Source organism: Stenella coeruleoalba (genome assembly GCF_951394435.1).
Source record: "Stenella coeruleoalba genome assembly, chromosome: 8".
NCBI lineage: Eukaryota > Metazoa > Chordata > Mammalia > Artiodactyla > Delphinidae > Stenella > Stenella coeruleoalba.
In genome coordinates this window covers 60850929-60876363 of record NC_137154.1, presented here as the reverse complement: position 1 = coordinate 60876363, position 25435 = coordinate 60850929, and the positions used below count along the sequence as shown (strand labels likewise).

General features: G+C 38.4%; 1 protein-coding gene across 21 annotated transcripts in view; it reads left to right on the top strand.

The window, feature by feature from the left end:
* The window catches only part of DLG2 (discs large MAGUK scaffold protein 2), a 2041348-nt gene that overhangs the window by 1522880 nt on the left and 493033 nt on the right, over positions 1-25435 (top strand). For all 21 annotated transcript variants that reach the window (XM_079928919.1, XM_079928924.1, XM_079928927.1 and 18 more), the window contains 2 exons: positions 113-257; positions 2985-3123. In XM_079928919.1, the coding sequence (XP_079785045.1) occupies positions 113-257; positions 2985-3123 (284 nt within the window). The remainder of the gene's footprint in view (positions 1-112; positions 258-2984; positions 3124-25435) is intronic.

Here is a 25435-nt window from a genome sequence, read left to right as displayed (position 1 = left end):
ATGATTGCAATTTAATCTTTACATAAGTCATAATTTTGTGTATCTTCTTGCCTGAATAGTTCTCTTCACCTGCATAGATTTGGCTCTAATAATGAATGTTTTCCCCTTTCAGGTAAACAATTACAGTTTAGAAGAAGTAACACATGAAGAGGCGGTAGCAATATTGAAGAACACATCAGATGTAGTTTATCTAAAAGTTGGCAAAGCCACCACCATTTATATGACTGATCCTTACGGCCCACCTGATATTACTCACTGTAAGTACCACGCTCAGTGTCATCTTTGAACAGCACGCCAGGTTTGCAAAATCGGAATTCTACAAAGCTTGGCAAAGTCCTCCACTTGCACCTTCACTCTTTTTAGCCTGTGGAAATACTTCACGGAGATCCTGCACTTGACTCCCCAGTTGCCTTGGAGGCCTTGCCTGATGAGTTGTCAGATTCACCCTTATGGAAAGGCTCGATGATGTATGTTATGGACAGTGTGATTACAATAGCATAGGGGCAACACATTTTCTAAATTTATTTTATTGAGGTATAGTTGATTTACAATGTTGTGTTAACTGCTGCTGTACAGCAAAGTGATTCAGTTATACATACATATATGTATACACATTATTTTCATATTCTTTTTTACATGGTTTATCACAGGATATTGAATATAGTTCTCTGTGCTATACAGTAGGACCTCATTGCTTGTGCATTCTATATATAATAGTTTGCATCTGCTAATCCCAAACTCCCAACCCATCCCTCCCCCAACCCCTCCCCCCTTGGCAATCACACGTCTGTTTGCTATGTCTGTGAGTCTGTTTCTGTTTCATAGATAGGTTCATTTGTGTCATATTTTAGATTCCACATATAAGTGATATCATATGGTATTTGTCTTTCTCTTTCTGACTTACTTCACTTAGTATGATGATCTCTAGGTCCATCCATGTTGCTGCAAATGGCATTATTTCATTCTTTTACATGGCTGAGTAGTATTCCAAGGGGCAATGCATTTTTAAAGTCTGTTTCTCAAGCCCCTGAAGGATGATAGCTCTCATGTCCTAATAGTCTCTCTTCCTAGTTCAAATCTATATAGCCGCAGAGTGGAAAAGAGGGACAGGCAAAATAAACCAGAGATAGCACTGTGCTTCTTCCTGGGGGAAAGGATCTTGCCGTCAATTGGTGAAATCATAATCCTTAATAACTATCATTATAGTTACCTTTACCAGAATTTGATATATTGGCAGGGAAGCCAGAGAAAATTGTTGATCACTATGGCAGTGGAGATGGGGTGGAGGTGCGTGCTTCTAGGGCAACAAATAACAATAAGATGCTCTACTGCGTCCTCACAAAGTCCACTGCTGCATAAGCCCCGTGTTTTCCCCTCTTCTTAATAGGTCAACAAGAAGATTCTGTCCTTGGGGACTAGATTTAGAAGCAATTCATTTCTTTGATGTGAGTTTAAGGGATAGTTTTGTCAGCATGAGTAAATGTGCTCATTCTGAAATTTTGAGAAACCAATTGTGAGGCTGGGAACTCAGAATGTCTTCAGGACCTGTCATTAATTAGTACTATGGTCTTAAGCAAGTTGTTTGACCTCTCTTAGATTTGGACGTTTCTCTTGAAATTTAAATGTTGAATGATTTTGTTATCTGCCAATTACATTAACTATTGCTTTTCTTAATGGTGATTCTAAAATGACTTGCCCCAAAATATGTCTTTTTGTCAAGCAAGCAGTAAGATGAGATCAGCCTTACCTCAGGATATGAAAGAGTGTTAACTTTCAGAGTTTTTCAAACTGGATAAATTTAGAAAAATCTGTCTTGAGCCTCTGTGAGCCTCTTCTTGAAGGGCATATAAGATCAACGTCAAAGAGAAAAAGGAGAAAACAAAACTTGCTATTCAATTCAAGAAATGTGTATTGAGTAATTTCAATACATGCAAGACACCTTGTAAGGTAATATGTGTGATACAAAGGAGATAAAATCATGGCCTTCATTGAAAGGAAGGCTAATGCAGATATATAAATAGTAGCAATATTTGGCAAACTGAGAGGGATGTACATGCTATGAGACAGGTAAAAATATATGTCCTTTGGGCACTCAAAGGAAAGGGATATCACCTGTCTTCGGAAGATCAGAAAAATCTTTATGCAGAGGGTGGCGTTTGAATTTTATCTTGAAAAATTGGATGAGATTTCAGTATCAGAGATGAGATAGGAGAGAGAAGTTGCAGGTAGCTGGTAGAGTGGAGCAAAGGTACAGATATTGGGGAGAACAGGCCTTATTTAAGGACCATAGGAGATTCATAAGGGGGGATATTAAAATGAGTCAATCTTGTAAGCATGGTGAAAGGGAGAATTTATATTCAATACAGTAGCGGCAATGGAGAGTGTGTAAGCAAGAGAACAGCATGATCAGACCTGGATTTCTCAATGTATAAAATGGATTTTGGGAGAGAACAGCAGCAGGAGACCCAGTTAGGAGGCTTTTCAGTCACCCAAAAGGGGGATGAATTAGGGTGCAGGAACAGAAGAGAAAGGCCAGAGTTAGCCTGTCTGGCATGGGAGTAGAGCATATTTAGGGATTAAAGTCTTATACAAGAACTTGCTCCTAAGAGCCTTCTGCTTTTGATGGTTTGATATTAATTACATGAAAAGAATGCGAGCTCTGCAATTAAAAAGCTAACATTTTTATTTCAATAGAAAATTAATCATTGTTCTGAAAATATAAGTGCTGGGTCTCTCCTCCAGTTTTTCTCTTCACCTAATTATATGAACTGGGCTTACAGATATAACTGTTATTACATCTTTCCAATCCTAAAGGTCACCATGTGCTTGTACATATTAAATGCAAACAAACAGCAACTCCCTCCTCTTGAAGGATCAGAAAATTCTTAGCGGGTAGCAAAGCCTTTCTATTTTTAACAGAACGGTAGCATGACACATTGAATCAGCCACATAACAGATTTCTTTTCTTTTCTTTCACCCCTTAGCTTATTCTCCACCAATGGGAAACCATCTTCTCTCTGGCAACAATGGCACTTTAGAATACAAAACCTCCCTGCCGCCCATCTCTCCAGGAAGGTACTCACCAATTCCAAAGCACATGCTTGTTGAAGACGATTATACCAGGTCAGATATGCTTTTGGTTAATTGGGTTTGCGATCATTACAAGGAAGAAATTGCATTTGCCTAACATGGCAGCTGTTGCTTCTCAGCCCCATTCAAACTTATGATAGTCTCACCTCAAGTGGAGATCTGCCAAGACTTATAAACATGTGTCATTGTCATCTGTTGGAAGCAAAAACCACAAATTCTTTGTGGAGAGGTAGTAATAGACACACAACCATCACTTTGCAATCTGTTAGAACTTTCGATATCTAACAACATTTGAGCTTTACAGCTATACTGTAAGATAGGTATCATTACTCAAAGACAGAAGATGGTGCTGAGGTTCAGAAAGAAGGAAGTAGCGTAGCAGTATGTACGAGTCCCCTTGTAACCACATATCTGGTTCGTAGAAGAGTCAGAACTGAAAAACTCTGGGGGTTTTTTTAACTCTAAATTCCATGTTCTTGCCACCAACAGCTACACACAATTCACTGGAACTGAGGCTTCAGTCAGTCCTCCCTCGAGTGCAGTAAATACAGGTGGAAAGGAAAGGAGTGAAATTAACTCCAAATGGTTTGAATTGAATATATCTCAGTCTCAAAGGGGAATGGCACAGGATTTTAGGACACAGCACAGAACCACATGGCTAACCCCACAAAATAAAACTACATTTAGGGCTTCCCGGGTGGCGCAGTGGTTAAGAATCCGCCTGTCAATGCCGGGGACACGGGTTCGAGCCCTGGTCGGGGGAGATCCCGCATACCGCGAGCAAGTAAGCCTGTGCGCCACAACTACAGAGCCTGTGCTCTAGAGCCCGTGCTCCACAACAAGAGAAGCCACCACGATGAATAGCCCACACACCCCAACGAAGAGTAGCCCCCGCTCACCGCAACTAGAGAAAGCCCGCACGCAGCAACAATGGCCCAATGCAGCCAAAAATAAATAAATAAATAAATTTTTTTTAAAAAACTAAATTTAGCTGGCATGCCTCTGAAAAAGTCAGGTCTGACAGTTCAGAGAAGACCAACTTAGTTTACATCATGGTCACTGGTCAGGATTAAGTAACTTTTGGATGATGAACAAATGAATGAATGAAGGGGTGGATGAATAATAGGAAAGGTACATTTTTTCTTTTTTATCTTTAAATGTTTTTGTTCCAAAGTAATGCGTGCTCACTGCATTTGGTGAGGTAATGCAAAGATTTTCAAGAAACAAATATCTCCCTCAAGCCCGGCAAGGTTCCCAGTGTGGCATTCTGGCTTGAACCGTGCATACCTTTTCTGTGTTCATACAGACGTGTACAAAGCATACTCAGATGTAGGTGGGGCTTGACATTGTTTTTACAAAATAAGTTTGTATTTTACACATTGCTTTGCAACTTGCTTTTCTCATTGAGAAAAACTTTTACCCAAAGTGAGATTGCATACGGATATGTACACTTTTTTTCTGAAAATGTTTGTGTGGAAAAGCGATACAGATGGATCCGTTAGTTTTATATCCTGCCTGTCTACTGAAGTCATTTGTCAGCCTTTAAAAAAATTGAGGAGACTTCCTGCTGCTTAACTTTCCTTGCTGGTGCCCGTGTGTGCTTTGGTCTTTTCATTCCTTTCCTATTTCTTTTTAAATGATTAAGCATTTTCCATTTATTTTGCAATTTCAGGTTTGCTGAAGTGGCTTGTTACATCTTTAGCCAAGGAATGGAATGTTTAGATGCTGCAAATGTGCATCTGTGGTTTAAATCAAATATAAACCTCTTCCTACGCTGATATGTCTAATCTCTCTGCTCTTAATTAAAATGAAGGCTGCAGCAAAGATAATCCTCATGTTTCTCTAAAGACTGTATAAATATAACCACCTTTATTCACCAGAGCAATAATCTATTTGCTCTCATCCTATCACCACTATTTGATAGGATTTTAATTTGAAGATGTCATTTTATCTTACTAGGCCCCATAGTGAATTAAAATTTATTAAACCCCATTCATAATCCAGGCCCTTTGCTAGCTGTTTCACTTACACTATCCTTTTAATCCTCCCCAAAACACAGAAAGAAGGGCTGTCATCCCCATTTTAGAGATGCAGAAATTGAAGCTCAAGGAGGTTAGGGAATTTGCTTGTGGGCACACAGCTTTTAAGTAGGAAAACTGGGTGCCCTGCCAGCTTTAAAATTCTGGCTAGGAAGAAACATGTTAATTTTCTCCTTATTTTTAAAATGAAAACCAAGTCATGTAAAACTGTTCTCATCGTAAAAAAAAAATATGTGGCTAGAAAGGGACCCAAGAGTTTTGATGAGCTCTGAAGACAATTAGATGCAGTCTGAGACATACTTTTACCACTGGCTGACTGTGTGAGCTTGGGCAAATCTTTTTTTTTTTTTTTTTTTTTTTGCGGTACGCGGGCTTCTCACTGTTGTGGCCTCTCCCACTGCGGAGCACAGTCTCCGGACGCGCAGGCTCAGCGGCCATGGCTCACGGGCCCAGCCTCTCAGCGGCATGTGGGATCTTCCCGGACTGGGTCAGAAACCCGTGTCCCCTGCATTGGCAGGCGGACTCTCAACCACTGCGCCACCAGGGAAGCCCTTGGGCAAATCTTTTAACCACTGCAAGCCTCAGTTTCTTCATCTCTACAAAGGGGAGAGTAATCAAATCTTTCTCAATAGGTTGTTGTAATGATTAAATGAGATAATACCTGCAAAGAACTTATAACAGTGCCTGATACCTAATGAATATTAAATGAATGTTATCTGTTTGCTGTAGGTATACTCATTATAATTCTCAATCTACCTATTCACATGGAATATTTCAGATGGTGTCCGGGGAAGAGATTTCATTTCTTCCTACAGTGATATGCCTCAGTGTCTTACTTCTTGCCTGCTTCCTTCCTTGCTCTCTGACAGGACAGTCTCATAACTTTGCATAGAATCTTCTGAATGTCTGGTGCCTGGGAAACTTGTGAAATAAATTATATCAGCTTACACACACAAACACACAGACACCTCCCTCACATCCTCACCACCGCTGTATCCTCTCACAGGTGCTCTGTGCTATAAGTCATTACCACAGGTCTCAGAGATAAATATTTTCTGAGGCATATTCATCGCATTATTCATGAATATTCACTGAATACGTCCTACTAGACAGTGGGTACTGCAGTAGAGATGCAAAATGGAGTAAGAAACAACATCTCTAAGAACTATCAAATTGGGACAAAAATATACGTGGAACCAGTGGACCCCCCAGTACCTATTCCTTGATGATGCAGACCCCGTCCATGAAGTTTCCCATAAAGCCTATATGTATATTTTTAGTCCTGAGATTTTATACTTTGGTGTCAAAATGGCCTTTCTTTTATGGTAGTCAATGGCAGTTACTTATTATATCCTAACCTAGAAGATGAAAAGTTGGCAACTTTATATTAGTCCTCGTTTTTTAAATGTAAAAGTACTGTAAAATCCCAAAGCGTGGGAACTACTAACAGAAACAAACAAAATTAGATCAGTTCAGTGAAGTGCTCTCGTGTTGCCCTAGCAGAGTTCCCCAGCACCAGAGAGGCACGTAGTAAATATTTATAAATAATTTTTTTGAGTTTTCCTTGAATGCCACAGGAAAAGCCTATGACATCAAATAAAGTTTTAAAGAGGAGATAACGCTTGTGTTTGAGCTTGAAAAAAATGTGTAGGCATTCATCAGGGAGTCAAGAGATCAAGAAGGGGACTCGTGGTAGGGGATAGCACATGCGTACTCAAGGAAGAATGTGAAATAGAATAAAATGAACACAACTGTTATAGCTTGAATACAAGGCTCATAAAGAAAAATGGTACCTACCTTTAAGTTGTCTATTTCTATCCTTTCTCTCATCTGCAACCTCGTCATAAGATTGGAAATACATAGAGTAGTAAAAACAAAAAGATCACTGCTATGCGCTATTACGCTAAGTGCTTTCATATACATTATTGCTCCGATATTATTTATATAATATTCTTAGTGTTGATTTTTACAGGTAACAAAAATGAGTTTAAGTAATTTTCTCATATCATACAGCAAGCAAATAGAAGAATCAAAATTTGAATTCGGGTCTGTCTTCAAAGTCCTCCCCCCCATCCCTCCGACCCACCATCTCATACAGTCTCTTTCTATGTAGAGATGTTGGGTAAAGGGGATTGGGCTTGTATCAGGAGGCTGGTACTACCGCTTACCACCCAGATAACCCTGAACAAGTCATTCAATCTCCTGAGTCTTGATTTTCTCATCTGTAAATTTGGGTCCTCAAATTTCCTCATGGAATTGTGAGGTTTTAATGTGATAATATGTGTGAACGTTGTCATCTTTAGAGAGCTATATAAAATTATTATTATCCTAAGGTGCTATAGTAGCTTACCTTTGGGGCCTACTTTACATTTTCCTAAAATAATAAATCAAGGGAATGAATCTTTAATGATGGGACTGGGGCTGACAGGGAAACATTTCTGTGAAATGGGTACCTTCCAACAACCTATAAAATTATATCAAATTGGCAGTCTTTTGTTCCAAATGTTCATAATATTTTCCTATCTTCCTGATTTATATTCATTTTTGTTGGGAAATACAGTAAGAATTTTAAAAAGAGTCTTGATTAGAAGAATGCTACAACGGCTTACCTGGAATTGTTTTAAATCTCTTTTACTATTTAAGGAAATGTGTACCGAGTAAGCTGGGAAATTTTGTTTTTCCTCAATTTAGAGAAAGGAAGCCTAAACAAAAAAACCTTGGATGAAATTCTCTTAGTAGAAACTCTACTGAGGCCCTTATAAATCAAAATTATTATTATGTAAATACTCTGGTCGTCAATTTTGGGGAAGCAAAGCTGTTACAATGATGCTGAGATGGTTTTTTGGCTCATAGAATTATAGACTATCAAACTTGGAAGGGCCATAAATGACTGTAGAGTCTAATCTTCCTCCATTTGATGGGTAAGAAACACGAGGCCTAACATGATTTGTTGGCTATCCCTAGGTCTCACAACTTATGAGTAGTAGAATCAGATTTAGAACCCGTGTCTTCAAACACCCAGTCCAGTGCTCTTTCTATTTCTCTAAGCTGATGTTCATTGTTTTATGATGGAGTAAGAAGCTATAATCAGTCAGTGATCACCTGTGAGCAGTGCCCACGTTGTACATTAGCTGCAACTGTGGATCCCCTCTCTACTGAGCCAAGTCTTCCCTGGTCGCCTAGAAGAGATGCAAACCACACACCCTCGCTATCTGGTTAAGTATTCTCAGGATACACAAACAAATCATTGATACTAAAATGAAACCAAAAAAAATTGAGGGTGCAAAGTACAATTTCTCTTTCAAGATGTGGGGACTTAATTTCCCAAATTATGAATGCGATAAATGCTGTTATGAAAGCCAAGGGCCTTAACTATCACCGTGAGCAATATATTTCCCAGTTTTAGAAACCAAGTTCACCTGGCCCTGTACTTATTGTACCCAGATGTCTTTCTAACTGGCTCTATATAATGTTCCCTCACATAATTTGGTTGAGCAAAAAGCAAAAGCCGAATAAAGTCTCAAGAAAGATTTCTTGTCTCCAGAAACTTTCAAGGACCACTCTAAACTGTGACTCTGATATTCAGTTTGACTCCCTTATTACTAAATAGATATGAACCCATCAGACTAGAGTCTGCCTCCCCTCTTCTCTCCCCAAATTATAGAACATTAGTTTACTGGACATAGTATCTAAAATGTATTCTAGTTATTTTCTCTTTCTCCCATTCATTCATTCATTTACCCATTCAGTGAATATTCAAACTTCTACCATGTGTCAAGCACAGTTATTAGCCACAAAATTACAATGGTGGACAAACCAGACAAGGCTCTGGCCCTTAGGGACTTTACATTCTAGTGTATTGAATAGGAGATATATAGATAAATGAGTTATAGATAAAAAGTGCTATAAGGAAAATAAAATTGTATGATATGCCATAGACAGAGTTTGGGGAAGAGAACAGTGTAAAGGAGGACAGCCAGGGAATGTCCCTCTGAGGAGATAGGATATGAGCTGAGACCTGAATAAAAAGAAAAAAAATTGGTGATATAAAGATCAGAGAAAGAACATTCCAGGAAGAGGAAATAGCAAAGCCAAAGTCCCAGAGGCAGAAATAAGTTTTGTGGGTTCCAGGAATATAAGGAAGTCAAGCTTGGCTGGAAGAGATGAGCTAATGGGAGCATGGCAACAAATTAGGTTGGAAGAGTCAGCAGCCAGATGATGTGGGACTTTGTAGGAATGATGAAGAAGTGTAGGTTGAATTTTAAGTGCATTGAGAATCTATTAAAGAGAAGCAACCAGGAGAATGAAATTATCTGATTTATGTTTTATGAAAAAAAAAAAAACCCTCCTGACTGGTATATGGAGCAGGTCAGGGACCATTTGAAGAAACAAAGGAAGAGATCATGACAGCTGGGGCTGGGGGAACAGGTGGCAGTGGAGGAGAAGAGGGGCACAGGAATCTGAGCTAGATTTTAGAGCTAGATTCAACAGCCGTCTTCCACAGGAGGGACAGGCCTGCTTCAGTCAGGCTGATCTACCACTGGCCATTTCTACGCTTTTTATTCGCTGTCGAGTAAGCTTTCAGAAACACCGTAAGTGTTTGCCACTGTTGTTGTTTTCCTTGGTGTTTAACTTTGTGGATCAGAACTGGTTAGAAGCTAAATCACTGTTTCGCAAATATTGCTACCTTAGGCTTTGAAAAAGGAATTTGTTCTCCTCAGGATCTGGGGTAGAACATGAAGCTTTCTGTGCAAGCATGAAACATACGAAGTCTTATGTTTTGTCATAAAATTTTGGGAGATATCCTTGTTTGCTTTAATGTGGAAATATTTTGATTAGAAATTTAATTGTTTTTATTCGAAGTCTTAGTGTAAAGTTAACATACCAGATGGGTTTTCTGGGGATACTAAGTCCCTGGCAAATACCATAAGCCCCAAGTTGCGGGTGAATACCCAACTCTGGGAAGCACTGAGCTAAATGACACAAACATGTCAGTTATTAAATCTGTGCTATAGAAACCACCTCTTAGTTATATCTCAAGTTTTGTGGTCTCCGTTAGGGACAGGTTCTCAAAGGATCAGTCAGCGCTTTCCATCAGTGAAGTCTGGTCCTGTTCTAGGCTCTCTTCTTTTTAACTTATATTTAATGACTTAAAACCATTTCTGGATGAACTGGAAGGTCCTTCTTTTGACATAGGGAAGAAATCTTTTCTTACCTGCCATTAACCAAGTATAGGAAGAAAGAACTGGGTGTGCCCTAGGCAGACAACTGTGCCTGCTTTAGAATCGGGATCTGGACAGCAGAGTGTTCAGGTGGGTGTGCCCTGGAGCCACCCTGCTCAGGGTCCTGCCTCGACCGCTTCCTGGCTGTGTGACCTTGGGCAAGTTATGTAACTGTGCTTTGCCTCCGTTTTCTCATGTTTAAAAGGAGCAGAGTAATACTTCCCACCTCATAGGCTTATTGTGACAAGAAACTGAGTTAACACATGGAAAGTTCTTAGAAAAAAAGTAAGCACTTGATAAATGTTACCTCTTGTTAATACCATTTAAAACAAGGATTTAAGATGAACTACTCCACAAATAAAATCATTTTTTGGTGGAATGGAACTGTAGCCAACAAGGGTATGCAGACGCTCAAACAAAATGTACATATAAGTTTTTTTCAACTAATTTATCTCCCAGCACACCTCAGAATATTGTATTACAGGAAGTCTTATAGTCTTAATGCTTTATTAAGGATCTTTATTTTTATTAACACAATGAGTATCTATTACCCTCTTCATTGAAAATACAATATAGGATTCAGTGGAACCAAATATGATAAAAACTAGTCTATCAGCCTGGCTTCTGTGGCCAGATACAATTATCCTCTGGATAATTTCTTGATTTTGCCATATATTATTCATAGTAGCGCTCAACAACCAACACCATGTAGCTTTTCCCTCAAAGAAATTCTGCCAAGTATGGCATCAGACTCCTCACAGCGTTTGTAAAGGGCATTATTGAACTTAACCAAGTCAGAGATTCATCAACAGTGTCTCTCAGTTATCTGTTTTGCTCTGTGCTGCATGCCTGATTTCTGCAGTGGGGATCCCGCCTGGCATTATAATACCTGTCTTGAAGCAAAGGATAGTAATGAGAAGGGGTGACTGGGACAAAAGGGGTGAGACAGATGGAGGATAACCCACTTAGTGGAAGCCTCCAGGGGAGTTTTGTCTTTATTGATGGCGGCTCCCCATAACCATTTAGGTTTACTTACATAAACTGTGAGGCTTGATTGATAGAGCTATCCTGCTAGAAACAGAGAGAGTGGGTATGCTAATGGGGATGAATCTTAATCAAAGGAAGATATCCAAATATGTATTGGAAAACATGTTAAGCTGCTGTTTGTTGTCAGGGAAATTAATTTAATGATAGGAAAAATGAAACAGTAATGGGAATTTTAAGACAGCCTTTTATAGGTGTTTATCATTTTGTATGTACCTAATAAATTAACCAGACATAAACATACAACACTAGGCCTTATAGTTTTATGGAAGATGGTTATTGCATATCTATGACTATTGTTATTATAGATGTAAAATTCAAATAGATAGTTGTTTAATCAATGCTGTATTACATTTTAATAGAATGAATTTATCCTTGGCCTCCAGGGCTGGTTGAGACAAAAAAAAGGGTTAATGGTGGGCAATGGAAAATTTTGGAGGCATCACGTGTAGAAGCAATCGACTATTAATTGACTCCAGGCCCCTTAAACTGCAAGTTAACTACTACCACAGCACAATGTGTAACTTATTTCTGGCCCTTATCTTGTGACATTGAAACAGGGTGTATATTATGATCCAAAACAAGTAGACAAAGCCTCTTCCTCTAGGAGTTTGTTTTCACATCCAGGTGTCAATAAAGTAATAGTAGACAGAAGACAGCTGGTTCTTAATTGTCCACATGTGGTGTGTGCTTTGAAAATTATCCAGGACAGCACTGCCATCCCTGAGGGACTCCTTCCACCTCCTGTGGCGTTTGCTACTGTGGGGAAGGCTACCATGTTAATGGGAATGTTTGCTTTAAGAAAATGTAAGAAAATTGTGGCACACAATTATTGCATTTCAAAGACATATTCTTATATAATATAGACATAAATTTCATAAGTTTTGGGTTGCATCATTCACTTTTTCTTCTAGTAATTTCTTTAATCTAGATAATGAAGCAAGCTATATCTGAGTAAACACATCTTAAAAATACTGCCTTCATACATTTTCTCCAGACATCCTTTTCAATCTTTAATCTATTTCTTGCCCCTTTTATTGCTTTATACCCCTCTTCAACTGTTTCTCTCCAAAAAGTGTTAATATTTTCCCTAATTGTAAAAGTAATATGTATTTGTAGAAAAGTTACAAAGTAACAAAAATATAAAGAAAAACTCACACCACAGAGGGATAATCATTATTATTATATGATACATTTCCACTAAGTTGTTTTTCTACATATAGTAGGTAGCAAAGTTGAGATCTGAATACAGTTCAGTCTGGCTGCAAAATCCATATCCTTGACCCCTCTAGCAAGGGTCACGCAGTTGGTGTAGAACAGGATCAGGATTCAAACTGACTCCAACGTCTGGCTCTTTTTGCTGTACTGCATGGGTAGCAGTATTAGTTTTAAGATTTCTAGAATCTTCTCTGTGCTTCAAATTAGTCTCTCTCTGGTTTTTCTTTTGTCCATAAAGGTAAAACTAAAGTTTTATGTCATTGCTTCCTCCCAGCAACACTTACAACCTGTTCAGGGGAGGCAATCTGTTTTACTCAGAAAGAAGGGAGGCCTTCTGCATGGTGCACTACCAGGTGGGGGGTCAGTGAGTCCTTAATGCCTTTCATTCCGGCTGTAACACCAGACCCCCTATGGTTGCTTTAATGAACATTTTAAGTCCTCCCTGAAAGAACTTAGCTGTCCCCGTGAGTATACGTGTCTCTGAGTATAAACATCTAAATATCAACCCTCATCCTAGATCTCGTTTTAAATTAGATTGACCTTGAAGTAGAACCATGTGAGTCCTTTATTATGCAGACTGTGTCCTACATGGAAACTCTGTCCGCTGAGCCAGTATCGCTCGATATTTTGTTTTATGTTTTTTTCCCCCTAATCTTTTTCTAAAGTCTCATTTACCAGGTTCAGACAGGGGAAGAAGGCAGAATGAAAGAGCTGAAATAAATGTGATAGCCAGAGATTTCAAAGCCAATTATGTGAGGCCTTGCTCTGCATGTAGAGCAGAACTGGTAAACCCTGATAGCTGTCCAGTACTGCCCAGATACTTGCCTGTTTCTCATTTAGTTCCTATAACACCATACGAAATGAGCAGAGAGATGTTACTATACTTCTTTAACAGATTGAGAATCTGAGATGATAGAGATGCCAAATTTCCCCTGTAACAATGGAGAGTAAGTGGCAAATCCAAAACCCAGAGTCCAGAAGCAGTGGCATCTTGGTTAAGAGCTCCGATTTTGGATTCATAATAACTTTGGGTTCACCACTTACTAGCTGTTTGACATTGGATGAGTTCTGTAACTTCTCTGTGCTTGTTTCCCCACCTATGCCTATACCATGGGTTATTATTAGGATTCAATGAAGTAATCTATGTAAAACAATTGGAACAGAGCTTGGCACAAAATAAGCTGCATTCAGGTTAACCGTTATTACTATTATTATTATTATTAGTCTTGACTTCTAGTCCAGGACACCATGGTGATTATAGGACCGATTGCAGTTATTGATAGCAGTGCTGGTTGGAGATGGGGCAATGAGATTAGGAAGTGAACCAAAGGGAAATATGCTTCCAGCTAGCCTAATAATACTTAGACTTATACTATATTTACACTTGCCTTAAAAGGGCAGATTTTGAAACTTTATGTTGATTTAGTGATGTTTCCTTTATATTTTAATTTCTTTTAAAATATATACATATATATAGAGAGAGATTCTAATTAAGAAGACTTTATTCAAAACCAAGCCTAACTATTAAAGTTATATAAAAAGAAAAGTCTGTGTTAAAGAAACTGATTTTTTTTTTTAATTTATTTATTTTGGCCGTGCCACACGGCTTGCGGGATCTTAGTTCCCCAACCAGGGGTTGAACCCGTGCCCCCTGCAGTGGAAGTGCAGAGTCTTAACCACTGGACCGCCAGGGAAGTCCCTGATTTTTAATTTGAAAACTCTAAAATTAAAAATTCTAGAATGTTAAGTAAACACAAATACATACTTTTCCAAATACTCAGATTTACTATGCAGGCATCCTAAAACTTTTTAAGTAAATGGAGTGATTGCTTTTGCATAGCTTCATGATTTGAGCACAGAAATCAAGTATATGCAGAGCAACACCTATGATGAGACTTCCCACTTCCCAAGGGTAGTATTAATTCCACGGCTTTACTGTACAACAGCAGTCCCCAACTTTTCTGGCACCAGGGACCAGTTTCATGGAAGACCATTTTTCCACACACATGGGGTGGGGGGATGGTTTCGGGATGATTTGAGTGCATTACATTTATTGTGCACTTTATTATTATTACATTGTAATATATAATGAAATAATTATACAACTCACCATAATGCAGAATCAGTGGGAGCCCTGAGCTTGTTTTCCTGAAACTAGATGGTCCCATCTGGGGGTGATGGGAGACAGTGACACCCGAAGTGTGTGGCTTATGTCCAGTCTACTCCGTAAGATGCAGCTTCATTGTCACTTGCCACTCACTGATAGCGTTTTGATACGAGTCTGCAAGCAGTTAATTTATTATGGTCTCTATGTAGTCAAACCTCTCTGCTAATGATAATCTGTATTTGCAGCCACTCCCCAGCACTAGCATCACTGCCTCAGCTCCACCTCAGGTCATCAGGTATTAGATTCTCATAAGTAGCACACAGCCTAGATCCCTCGCATGTGCAGTTCACAGTAGGGTTCGCGTTCCTGTGAGAGTCTCATGCCACCGCTGATCTGACAGGAGGCGGGGCTCAGGCAGTAGTGCGAGCGATGGGGAGCGGCTGTAAATACAGATGAAGCTTTGCTCGCTCGCCGGCCGCTCACCTCCTGCCGTGCGGCCCGGTTCCTACCCCGGGGGTTGGGGACCCCTGCTGTATAACATTAAATTGGACCGTAGATGGTTGGATTAAGTTTCACATACAGTATGTATGCAAATCCATGTAATGCTGAGTGTAGCTCTGATGACGTTATGCTGAGTTTAAAATCATGAGGACTAAAGGGAGATAGGAGGAGTTACAAGTGAGGAGGAGCTCATAGGGAGAAGGTGGTCTCCCCAGTTAAATCAAAGTAGGATCTTCCCAAGAACCACTGTGTTCTGTAGCTGAGAGAGAAATATTTGGTTAAATTCTGCTTACAAAAATTAAATTTTATGTATCTCACTGGTGAAATAAAGAAGAGTAGAACTCCTTACCATCCCTTGGAAAAAGAACTTAATACTTACACTCTACAGATACTAATATTTATCAGCTGAATATTACCAAGTCAAAAAAATTTAAAGCAATACCTGTATTGTATAGTACTGAAAGAGACGATGCAATTCAAAATGTGACTACTTCGTAACTCTCTCAGAAAGAAAAGGTCTACCGTCTAAAACTAGTTCCAAACTCTCACAACAAATCAGTCACCTGCGAAACCTTTGTAAACACAGAGTCCTGAGTCCTACTCCGGATTTACCGAATCTGTGTGTCCAGGGATAGAACTGGGATATTAATATTAAAAAGAAAAAAGAAAAGAGGCCAGAAAGCTAGCTGACTGTTTTTCTGCGTTATGAGGACACAGCAAAAAGACAGCTCTCTGTAAACCGGGAAGAGGTCACTTGCTAAGAATATGACCATGCTGGCACCCTGATCTCAAACTTCCAACCTGCAGAACTGTGAGAAAAAAAAAATGTCGGTTGAGGCATCCAGTCTATAGTAGTTTGTTCTAGCAACCCCAAATGACTCAGACATTCACAATGAAATATAGACACGCATTCTATATGCAAACTGGAGGCAAAATATCCTTATAGGATCTATATTTTAAAATTCTGTCAGTAACTGGATTTTTTTAAATGCATGTAGCATTGCAAAAATTAAATGTTTCCATAATTTAAAAAATAAAAAGTAAAATAAAAATAGAACAAAAGCCCTCACAGATGATTCTGATGCAGGCAAGTTTGAGAACCACTGACTTAAATTCATTATGTCTTTGACTTCAGAAAAATCATATTACCAAAAATAAAAGCAAAATGGAGCACATTAGAAGAAAACATGGTCAGGCGTTTCTCCCATAGGATGAGTTTTTATAAAAACATTGGGTGACACTAAATCACTGACAATACTAGTGATAATATGCCCAAGAAAGGGCATTGCCCCTGAGCAAGAGTTAACCAATCACAGAATTTGTTCAATGATGCTTAGATTTTACAATTAAAATTTTAGAATTTTTATTTAAATACACCTATAGCAGATATGCATTTTACTTTACAAACACATGTTTTTTAAATGGCACATGACTTTATTTTCTTTAAATCAAATTACACCTGATAGTAGGGCCCTATCTTGCCTACTTCTCCTCTTAAAGTTCTTCCTTGGACAACGATCCTTTAGGAGCTCAGACTTTTGAAGAACAAAAACTTGGAAGAGCATTTCTTTGGGAAAATTCTGCTTTCCCTCCTGTATCACAAGTCTCCAGTGAGCCAAGGGAATATAGTCAAATATAAGTTCATTGCACTGACAGAATAGCTGCTTCAAACTTGGGGAAGAAAAAACATAGTAAGTTCCAAACACAAATTAATATTTCAATAAGTTATCCTACCCCTCTCCTTTATTATTTACATTGCTTTAGAAAAAACAGGTTATGTTAGTCAAATTCAGATATGCCACTACCCCTTTTTATTATGAAACAAATGTTATATGTCATAAATGTTAAATGTTATAAAGGAATCTTTGGTACTTCTAGGTCCCTTAAGTACATAGCTACCATCTTACAGCAGACCAGACAATGTCCTTATGGCTAAATGCATATCTGAGTCAGGAGTAGCTGTTGATCATTTCATGGACCTATCACAGACGCCAATGGCAAGAAATTAGAGGCTGTGGGGAGGTGAATTGAGATTTCTAATCCAATTTCCGTACCCCCATTAGGCTGCCACCTAAATACCTTGAGTCTCTTGTGTATAACTACAAGCTTCTTATAGGAACCCATTGATCTAGATGCTTCAGTAAACACAAGAGATTCAACAATGCAGACAACTACCACATACACTGTTGGCAATTCTTATTTTGCTTTACATTTTCCCACTTAGTATCCTTCAGTGAAATATTGCATAGTGAACACTGGAGTCAGAGAGACCGGCCTTCAAATCACGTTTTGACCACTCCCTCATTGGTACCACCTTATCCTCTCTGAGCCTCAGTTTCCTAATCCAAAAACTATAGGTAATATCCACTGTGAAAGTCTGTTGCTATGAGGATTAAAGGTGGTGATGTATGTGACCAAACAGTGACTGAGAAATAGGGATTCTCTGCTATTCATAATAAACTTATATTCAGCCATTTTCCTTCCCTACCCCGCTATCCCCAAAATTCAATTCCAAAGCTCAAAATTCAGTTCCAAAGCTCAGGAAAGTCATGTAGATTTATCAAAATATTTCATATGAAGACAAAAGAGAAGATTATGGAATGACTTTTAAGCTCTATATTCTGCATTCCACCTTGCTGGCACTGAGGTGTCCTGAACTAAACTGAAAACCTATGAAGTCCACTGGCTCTTTGATGCTCTGACCATTACTTTTCACTGTCTCTTTCTTTATTATGACCCTCGTGTAGTTTTGCTGCATGGTATCCATCTTAGTTGTGATCGGAATGTATCATTCTAAATTTTCTCCCTTCTGCTGAATCTCTTCCAGATTGGTTAGATATGGTAGATGGAAGCCTCCACTCTATTGATAATCTTAAAAAGAAAAAGAAAAATCTCCACCATCCGGTTTCACTGCTGTATCTTCATTTCAGTAGTTCATTTAAAAGCCGCTTTTGCTTCCATTGGATGTACTGGTCTAGTTGGGATTTCCCAAAAGAAGCAGTCTTGTCTAGATCCTCCTTATTGACCAGGAGTCCTCTTTGCAGATGGACTTCAGTGCCAATTATCTCATCCCTCTGGGTGTTTTGTGCTCTTACTCAGCCTGCTGGAAATACCTTGGACAACAGCATACAAGGAGAGATCTCTTATTTAAAATTCCTCAGAGCATGAACAAGAGGTCCGTCGGTATGATTATCCCACAAATGTGTTTGGCAGGGAGGGTGGGGAGGTTTGGGAAATGATGAGAATAGTCTGGTGACTGTGGGGAATACAATTAATATTGGCTGAGTTCTGCCAATGTCAAGCATTCTGATAAGTCATTTGGATACTTTTTTCTCTGTTTATTTTCACAATAGTCCTGTCATGTACTATCTATCACAATTGTGCAGAACTGAAAATCAGAAAGATGAGGTAACTTGACTAAATCTGCACAGCTGATAGGTAGGAGAGTTGGGACTCAAACTTGGTTTGTTTCACTAAAATGTGTTACCACCTAGAATATTAAATATTCATAAAATTCTTCAAATATACCTAATCCCAAGATTTGAGGGAGTTTATTTTTTCTATTAAAATAGAAACTCTGCTATAAATGGGTTCATATGATGTGCATTGCCATATTTTCAGACATATCTTCCACTTTTCCCCTTCGTGCCCTCATGCTCCAACCAGCTTAACCAGATAACTAGCTTTACCAGCCTCCCTGACTACTCTTGCAACACTCGACCAAACATATGCTTCCCTTAGCCATCGCCATCCTTATTTTCACATGTCCAAATACTATCCATTTTTCTCGTCCCAGCTCCAATGATGCCTCCTCATAAGATTGTTCCTACTTCTTTCTGCAGGATATCATTTCCTCTTCATTTGAATTCCCAAGACAGTCTATCCTTCCCCGCCATCACACGTAGCTGGTTTTAGCCTTATTTGATTAAACACACACACACACACACACACACACACACATGCACACGCACATGCATACGCACATCATCTCTCTAAGACAAAGTGATGCTTGAGAGAAGAATCTATGTTGGATCGGATTTTTATCTTCCACATCATCTAGATTCATACATAAAAATAGAACACAAATATAGTTATTTATTGAGCTCCTACCATATGGCAGTGATTATTTAAGGCTTTGTATATTGCATCTCATTTAATCTCCTAGCCATCCTATAAGGTAGGGCTTAAGGTAAAGCATTTTCTAGATAAGGCAGCCAAGATTCAATTTAAGTAATTTCCCCAGAGTCACACAGCTAAGAAAGTGGAAGAACAGAATTCAAACCCAGATTTTGTAGTCTGAAAGCTCATGTTCTTTCCACCATGTCCATAGCCTCCCTGTATGGTTTCTAAGTGTGTAAGTATATGTTAAATGAATGAGTAGATGCATTAGTAAAAAGACTACAGTTGCTGTAAATGTGTTTTAATTGTCATCATTTCTATAAAAGGATCCTAGTTAACACATAAGTTCCCTGAAGTAGACTAAACCTTAACTGTAATCTTCTTTTTTTTTAAGTGTTTTTATTTTTTATTTTTTCAAATGACCAGAAATTGAGTTTATTCAGGAATAGTGGAGGAACTGCAATTAAGAAACACATGCTGTGAACCAGCTCCAGTGAGTCCCTTGAGGATTAGGGATGGGCTGTATTTATGGACAAGGAGTGCAAAGCAGGGGGAGGTCCAGCCAGAGTCCCAGCAGCAAGTTCATTGGCTTGAGGATGGGGATGGATTCTCGGTGTAATCGTCTTAATATTGAATATATTTGTATAACTCAAGACATATGAGATTCTGACAAATTTAAATAACAAATATGCTGATATCCATTAAGCCATGCTGTTAGCCATAACCAGTTTTCATAATGCTACATTACCACTCTTATAATAACTTGTTAGTACCTATACATCATACAGAAATAAAAGTTACTCATTATTAAATAAAAATTAGCCCTATAATGGGAAAATGTATATTTTCCATTTCTGTTGTTTGAGAATATGTAGATCTTTGGGGCTGAATTGAACAAGACCCAATACAAATCTCTAATAGTCCTCTGGAATAAAAGAAAAATTTTTTAATAATTTTAAAATATGGGAAAATAAGAAAATCAACATTGCCTATAATTCCACCACTCAGAGAAAGCACTGTTAACATTTCAGTGACTTTTCCAAACTTACATATAGGCATAGAGATATACCTCTCACAGAATTGGCCTCATACTACATATGCAGATTTATGGCTTTTTATCTCTCAGCTTATACAATAAACACTTTTTAATATCATTTAAAAGTTATTTAGAAAACATGCAATATTGAGAGAAAATAAAAATTTTATGTAGATGTATTTCCCAGACATGATATTCAGTAAATTCCCTGACATATGCTTCCAGACTCTTTTTTTTCTCAGTATCTATTATATAAAATTGAGATCATACTTTATGTTTTTTTATTATTTACAAAAATTGGATTAAACTGCATATATACTATTTTAACCTGCATTCTTCATTTAATAATATGTTGTGAATATCTTTTCATGTCACCAAATCTGTTTCCATGGCAATGTTTTTAGTACTTACATGTCCGTTCAATACTGATGACCATACATGTTTTTTCCAGTGTTTTGCTTTTACGACTTTGCAACCATGACATTCTGTGTATACCTATTGTACTCAATTTTGTAGGACACATTCCTGGAAGTAGGATTTCTGGGTCATAAGTTCAGCAGTTTATACCACTGCCACTGATGTATAAAGCAGGTCTTTGCAGCTATTAGAGAAAAGGTAGATGGTGCTATCTGTACTGACTTGGAAGGATGTCTAATATACAATTTAAAATTTTTAAATAAAAACAGCTGCATAATAATATATATTATGATCTAGATCAAATTTTTTATTTAAATATTATCTGTCTCCAACTTATGTGTAGATTTGAGTATAGATATGAATTCGGGCATAGGTATAGAGATATAGCATTGAATACTGGGAATACAAAAATAAATTAAGAACATTTGCTGACTTAAAAGAATGCACCAAACCAAAATGGGACTCAGAGTAAACAATTAAATTATGCCACAGTGTGAATGTATATGCTGGAAGGCAGAATACTGGTGACACAGTGGAGAGCTTGCAAGGCAAAGGGCCATCTGGCTGCCAGATAAAATAATGATGCCCATTTAAATTTGAATTTAAACACTGGATTTCAACTATGATAAACAATGAACAGTTTTCAGTATAAATATGTCCTATGCAATATTAGCACATTTATATTAAAAATGATTCATTGTTTACCTGAGATTCACATTTAACTGAGCATCCTGTATTTTTATGTGCTAAATCTGGCCATCTTAAGCATGGCCAGAAACATGGTTTTGTCATCATAAGAGGAAATCAACTCTTAAGAATGAATTCACATCCACAAAAGGGACTAAAGATGGATGTATAAACTGGGTACCCGACTGCCAGATTTCTTGTTTAAAGGTCTGTGGCAGGGCTTCCCTGGTGGTGCAGTGGTTGAGAGTCCGCCTGCCAATGCAGGGGACACGGGTTCGTGCCCTGGTCCAGGAAGATCCCACATGCCGCGGAGCGGCTGGGCCCGTGAGCCATGGCCGCTGAGCCTGCGCATCTGGAGCCTGTGCTCCGCAACGGGAGAGGCCACAACAGTGAGAGGCCCACGTACCGCTAAAAAAAAAAAAAAAAAAAAGTGTCTGTGGCAATCATGACATTTACTAAGTGCCAGTTAGGCGCTGTGCTAAGTGCTATTCAAGCCTCATTCCGTCTAATACTCATCAGGCCTTAAGAGGTAGGCACTATTCCTGATCACAAGAGAAGAAACTGAGGCACAGAGCTAAACAAATTGCCCAAGATCACATGGTTTCTAAGTAATGAGGCTGGAACTTGAATCTAGACAGTCAGACTCACAGCTTGCTCTCTTTGTTCTATTCTCTACTGCCTTTAAAATAGGAGCTATAATTGCCAGGATGACCGAGAAATATAATTAGACCCTTGAGGGAAAGTATATGCTAGACAGAATTTTTTAAAATAAAACATAATGGTTACATACCCAGGCTTTGCAGCTAGGCGACCTGGATTCAAAGCCCATCCCTACCACTAACAGGTCAGCTCTGTGAGGAGAGGCAAGGTACTGCTAAGTCGTGCAGATAATAGTATTATATATGCCTTAGAATTAATGGGTAAATTACATAATATATGATAAATAAGGCATATGTAGCACAATGCCTGCCTCAAAGTAAGTTCCCGAGGTATTTGTAAGTAGATGTTGATGATGTTGTTGTTGTTATTATTATTTAAAATACTCAGAGTACAAAACTAAGTGGCAATCATAAAGAATACACTATATAGGAGTTTTGAAGAGAGAAAAATCTGCAATCCACCTCCATAAACTTCAGAGACTTTATGGAGAAAGTAGAATTGAGACCCTGCTAGAAACCAGGAACAAGTTATACATACATTCACAGGAACTTCCTAAAATATATGGTTGGAAGAAAGGACCAATCAATGTAAATTTTAGTTGCATGTGAACCATCAACTCAAGATAACTTATGACCTCAGGCTATCTCTTTATCCGATTTTAGAAGTGCAGTCCTCTGGAAAGAGGGCAAGGCAGTGTGACAGCAATCTTTTGTTCTTATGGATGTCTTATCCTTCCTTCCTGGGTACCAGACAGTCTTCATAACCTGCCGGCAATAACAGACCCAAAAGAGTAAATGACAACAGCTGCATGAAATAGAGGAAAATGTACCATTTCCTAAAGGACGGAAAAGAAACCCATTTAAGGGATTTGGTTAAAGCCAGTTCATCCTTCCTGTTATTAGTAGAGCATATATTTGAACATTATCTTTCCTCCAAGGGAGCTGCTCTTATACTCCACTTGAGCTTTCATTCAGTTAAAGGCATAAGGGGTTTTCCCCCCTAGAGTCAGTATTAATAATGTAAACTCGACATACAGAAGTATATAGTTGAATTAACATATTGCATTCTGTTTTAGAAGATATGATTTAGCTAAACATATTCAGAAATTCGTACGTAGGTGTGAATTTTAAAATTCAAGACCTAATCTGATTTAGAAACCTTTAGTTGCAGCGTTACAGATAGAAATCATCTTGGAGCCTCTGAGGAAAGAAAATTATTGTTGTAGAGGTAGAGTTTTCGTTTTGCAATATTATGTTTTAATACCATGATAAACAGAGAGAAACCCTAGTGAGATATTAAGCTTTGGACCTTGTTGGAGGCGGGGGGGATTGTGATGCTCCCCATATTTTTCTATTGTTCACACTCTTTTGTTGTTTCCAAATTTTTCTCCCAAAGGAATGGTTTTGCTTTCTTTATACCATCTTTGAACAGACCTGGCTGAGAATATGAAGATGTGGGTAGTTACTCCACAGGCCAAACCTTAGAATACCTGTGGGATGCCCAGCTTACCTCAAATGGTTGTGCCCCGCCTACAGCTCTGCCAAAAGGGCAAACCCAAAAGGATCGGGTGGCTCACCCCCCAGCCAGACCCGAAAGGACTGAGTGTGTACTTGACCCAAAGGAGGCCAATTTAGAAGCTAGCCAGTGACCAATAATGTGCTTTACTCAAAAAAGTGAACTAGGTCTGTCAAATTCTCTCTTAAGAATTTTTCATTAAAAAGTAGGCCAAGTGAGCAACTATAAGTGAAAGGAGAAGCTAATAGTTAATGATGTAAAGGAGGCCAGAGGGTCCATCATGAGTCATGTGCAAGTTGATGTTATTAGGAGGCATAAGCTAAGAGCAAGCAGAAACTGTGAGGTAGAGAGTATCTGATTTCTAAACTGTCAGTTAACAAAAGTGGTGAGTAGAGAGAGAAGAAAGAAATAGCACAGAGAGGAAAGGTGTCCTCTTGAAGGGAAAGCTCTGGAATAAAGATCCAGCTCATCGGATCTCACCCTTCCTCATCTCCGCCAGTTCAGCTTTTTCTGAGTTCCCATGTGCATATGTCCTACTACTTGAAGTAGCTCAAATAAGTCACTGTTCCTTACAATCAAATTTCCTTGCCAAAAAAAAGTTTGCTCAATGACAGAGGGAACATTTTATCTTATTCACTAATCTATATATATCTAGTACCTCTCTCTGGGCCTGGTACAGAGGAGGCCTTTGGTAAATATTTATGAAATGAATGAATGAATATGCAAATGAACAGTCAAAATGATTAAACTCATTTAATTGCATTCAGTGCCCACTAATCTCCATGGCTTCCCATCCCCTTTGAATATTATAGTTGTACGCAAGACCTGCCCATCTTCTCAAGTCTGTCTCCTACTCAAGCCTTTAAAAAACTCCCTAAATGGGGCTTGTTTTCAGATTCCCCTTTAACTTTGCACGGGCTGTGTATTACCACTTCCTAGAAAGCCCTCTTTCATCCCACCCCCGCCCTGCACCTGAATCCTACTTTCCCCTGTGGTTTCTTTCACATCTTAGTTCAAATCTCTTTCCCAAGTGGTAAGAGAATTAAGTGTTCTCACTTCCCACTCCCTGACAACCCCATATATAATTTTGTACTCCAATAAAATATTTTCCTGTATCGTTAACATTTTTCATGAATATTAACTTTAATAATTAAACATGGGGATGTATCTTAGGTTCTATACCTTTATCTCTTTGTTGGACATTTTGATTGTTTCATTTTGTTCTGTTTTGCTCTTATAACAGACCACAAAGACTTTCTGTGGAAGCCTTTATTCACTTTTTTTTTTTTTTCTCTTCTTAAGATTGCACACAGGAGGTAGAATTGCTGAAACAAAGGGCAGGATTATTTCTAAAACTCCTGAAATATATTGCCAAATTGCTTTCTTGAGATGTTTTAAGGGAGTTTTACACTTCATAGCACCAGCAATATGAGTGTCTATCTTACCATACCACAACTAAATAATGATTTATCGATTTGAAAATCCTTTGTTATTTTTAAACAGGCAAAGGGCGAGTATCATTTAATTTGTATTATTTTTATTCCTGCTGAGGTTAAACATTTATATGTGTGTGTCTATTTGTCATTTTTATTTCCTCTTTTGTGATGGGGCACTAGCAGCCTCTATTTTCCATTGAAAGTTTTTTTTTTTTCTTATTGAGTTGTAGGAACATCTTTAAAATATTGATAAATATATTTGAGTAGATGTTTCCCCAGCTTGTTTCTTGTTCATAAGGTTTTTTTACTTCCGTAGTTTTACATTTTATGTAGTCAGATCTCTC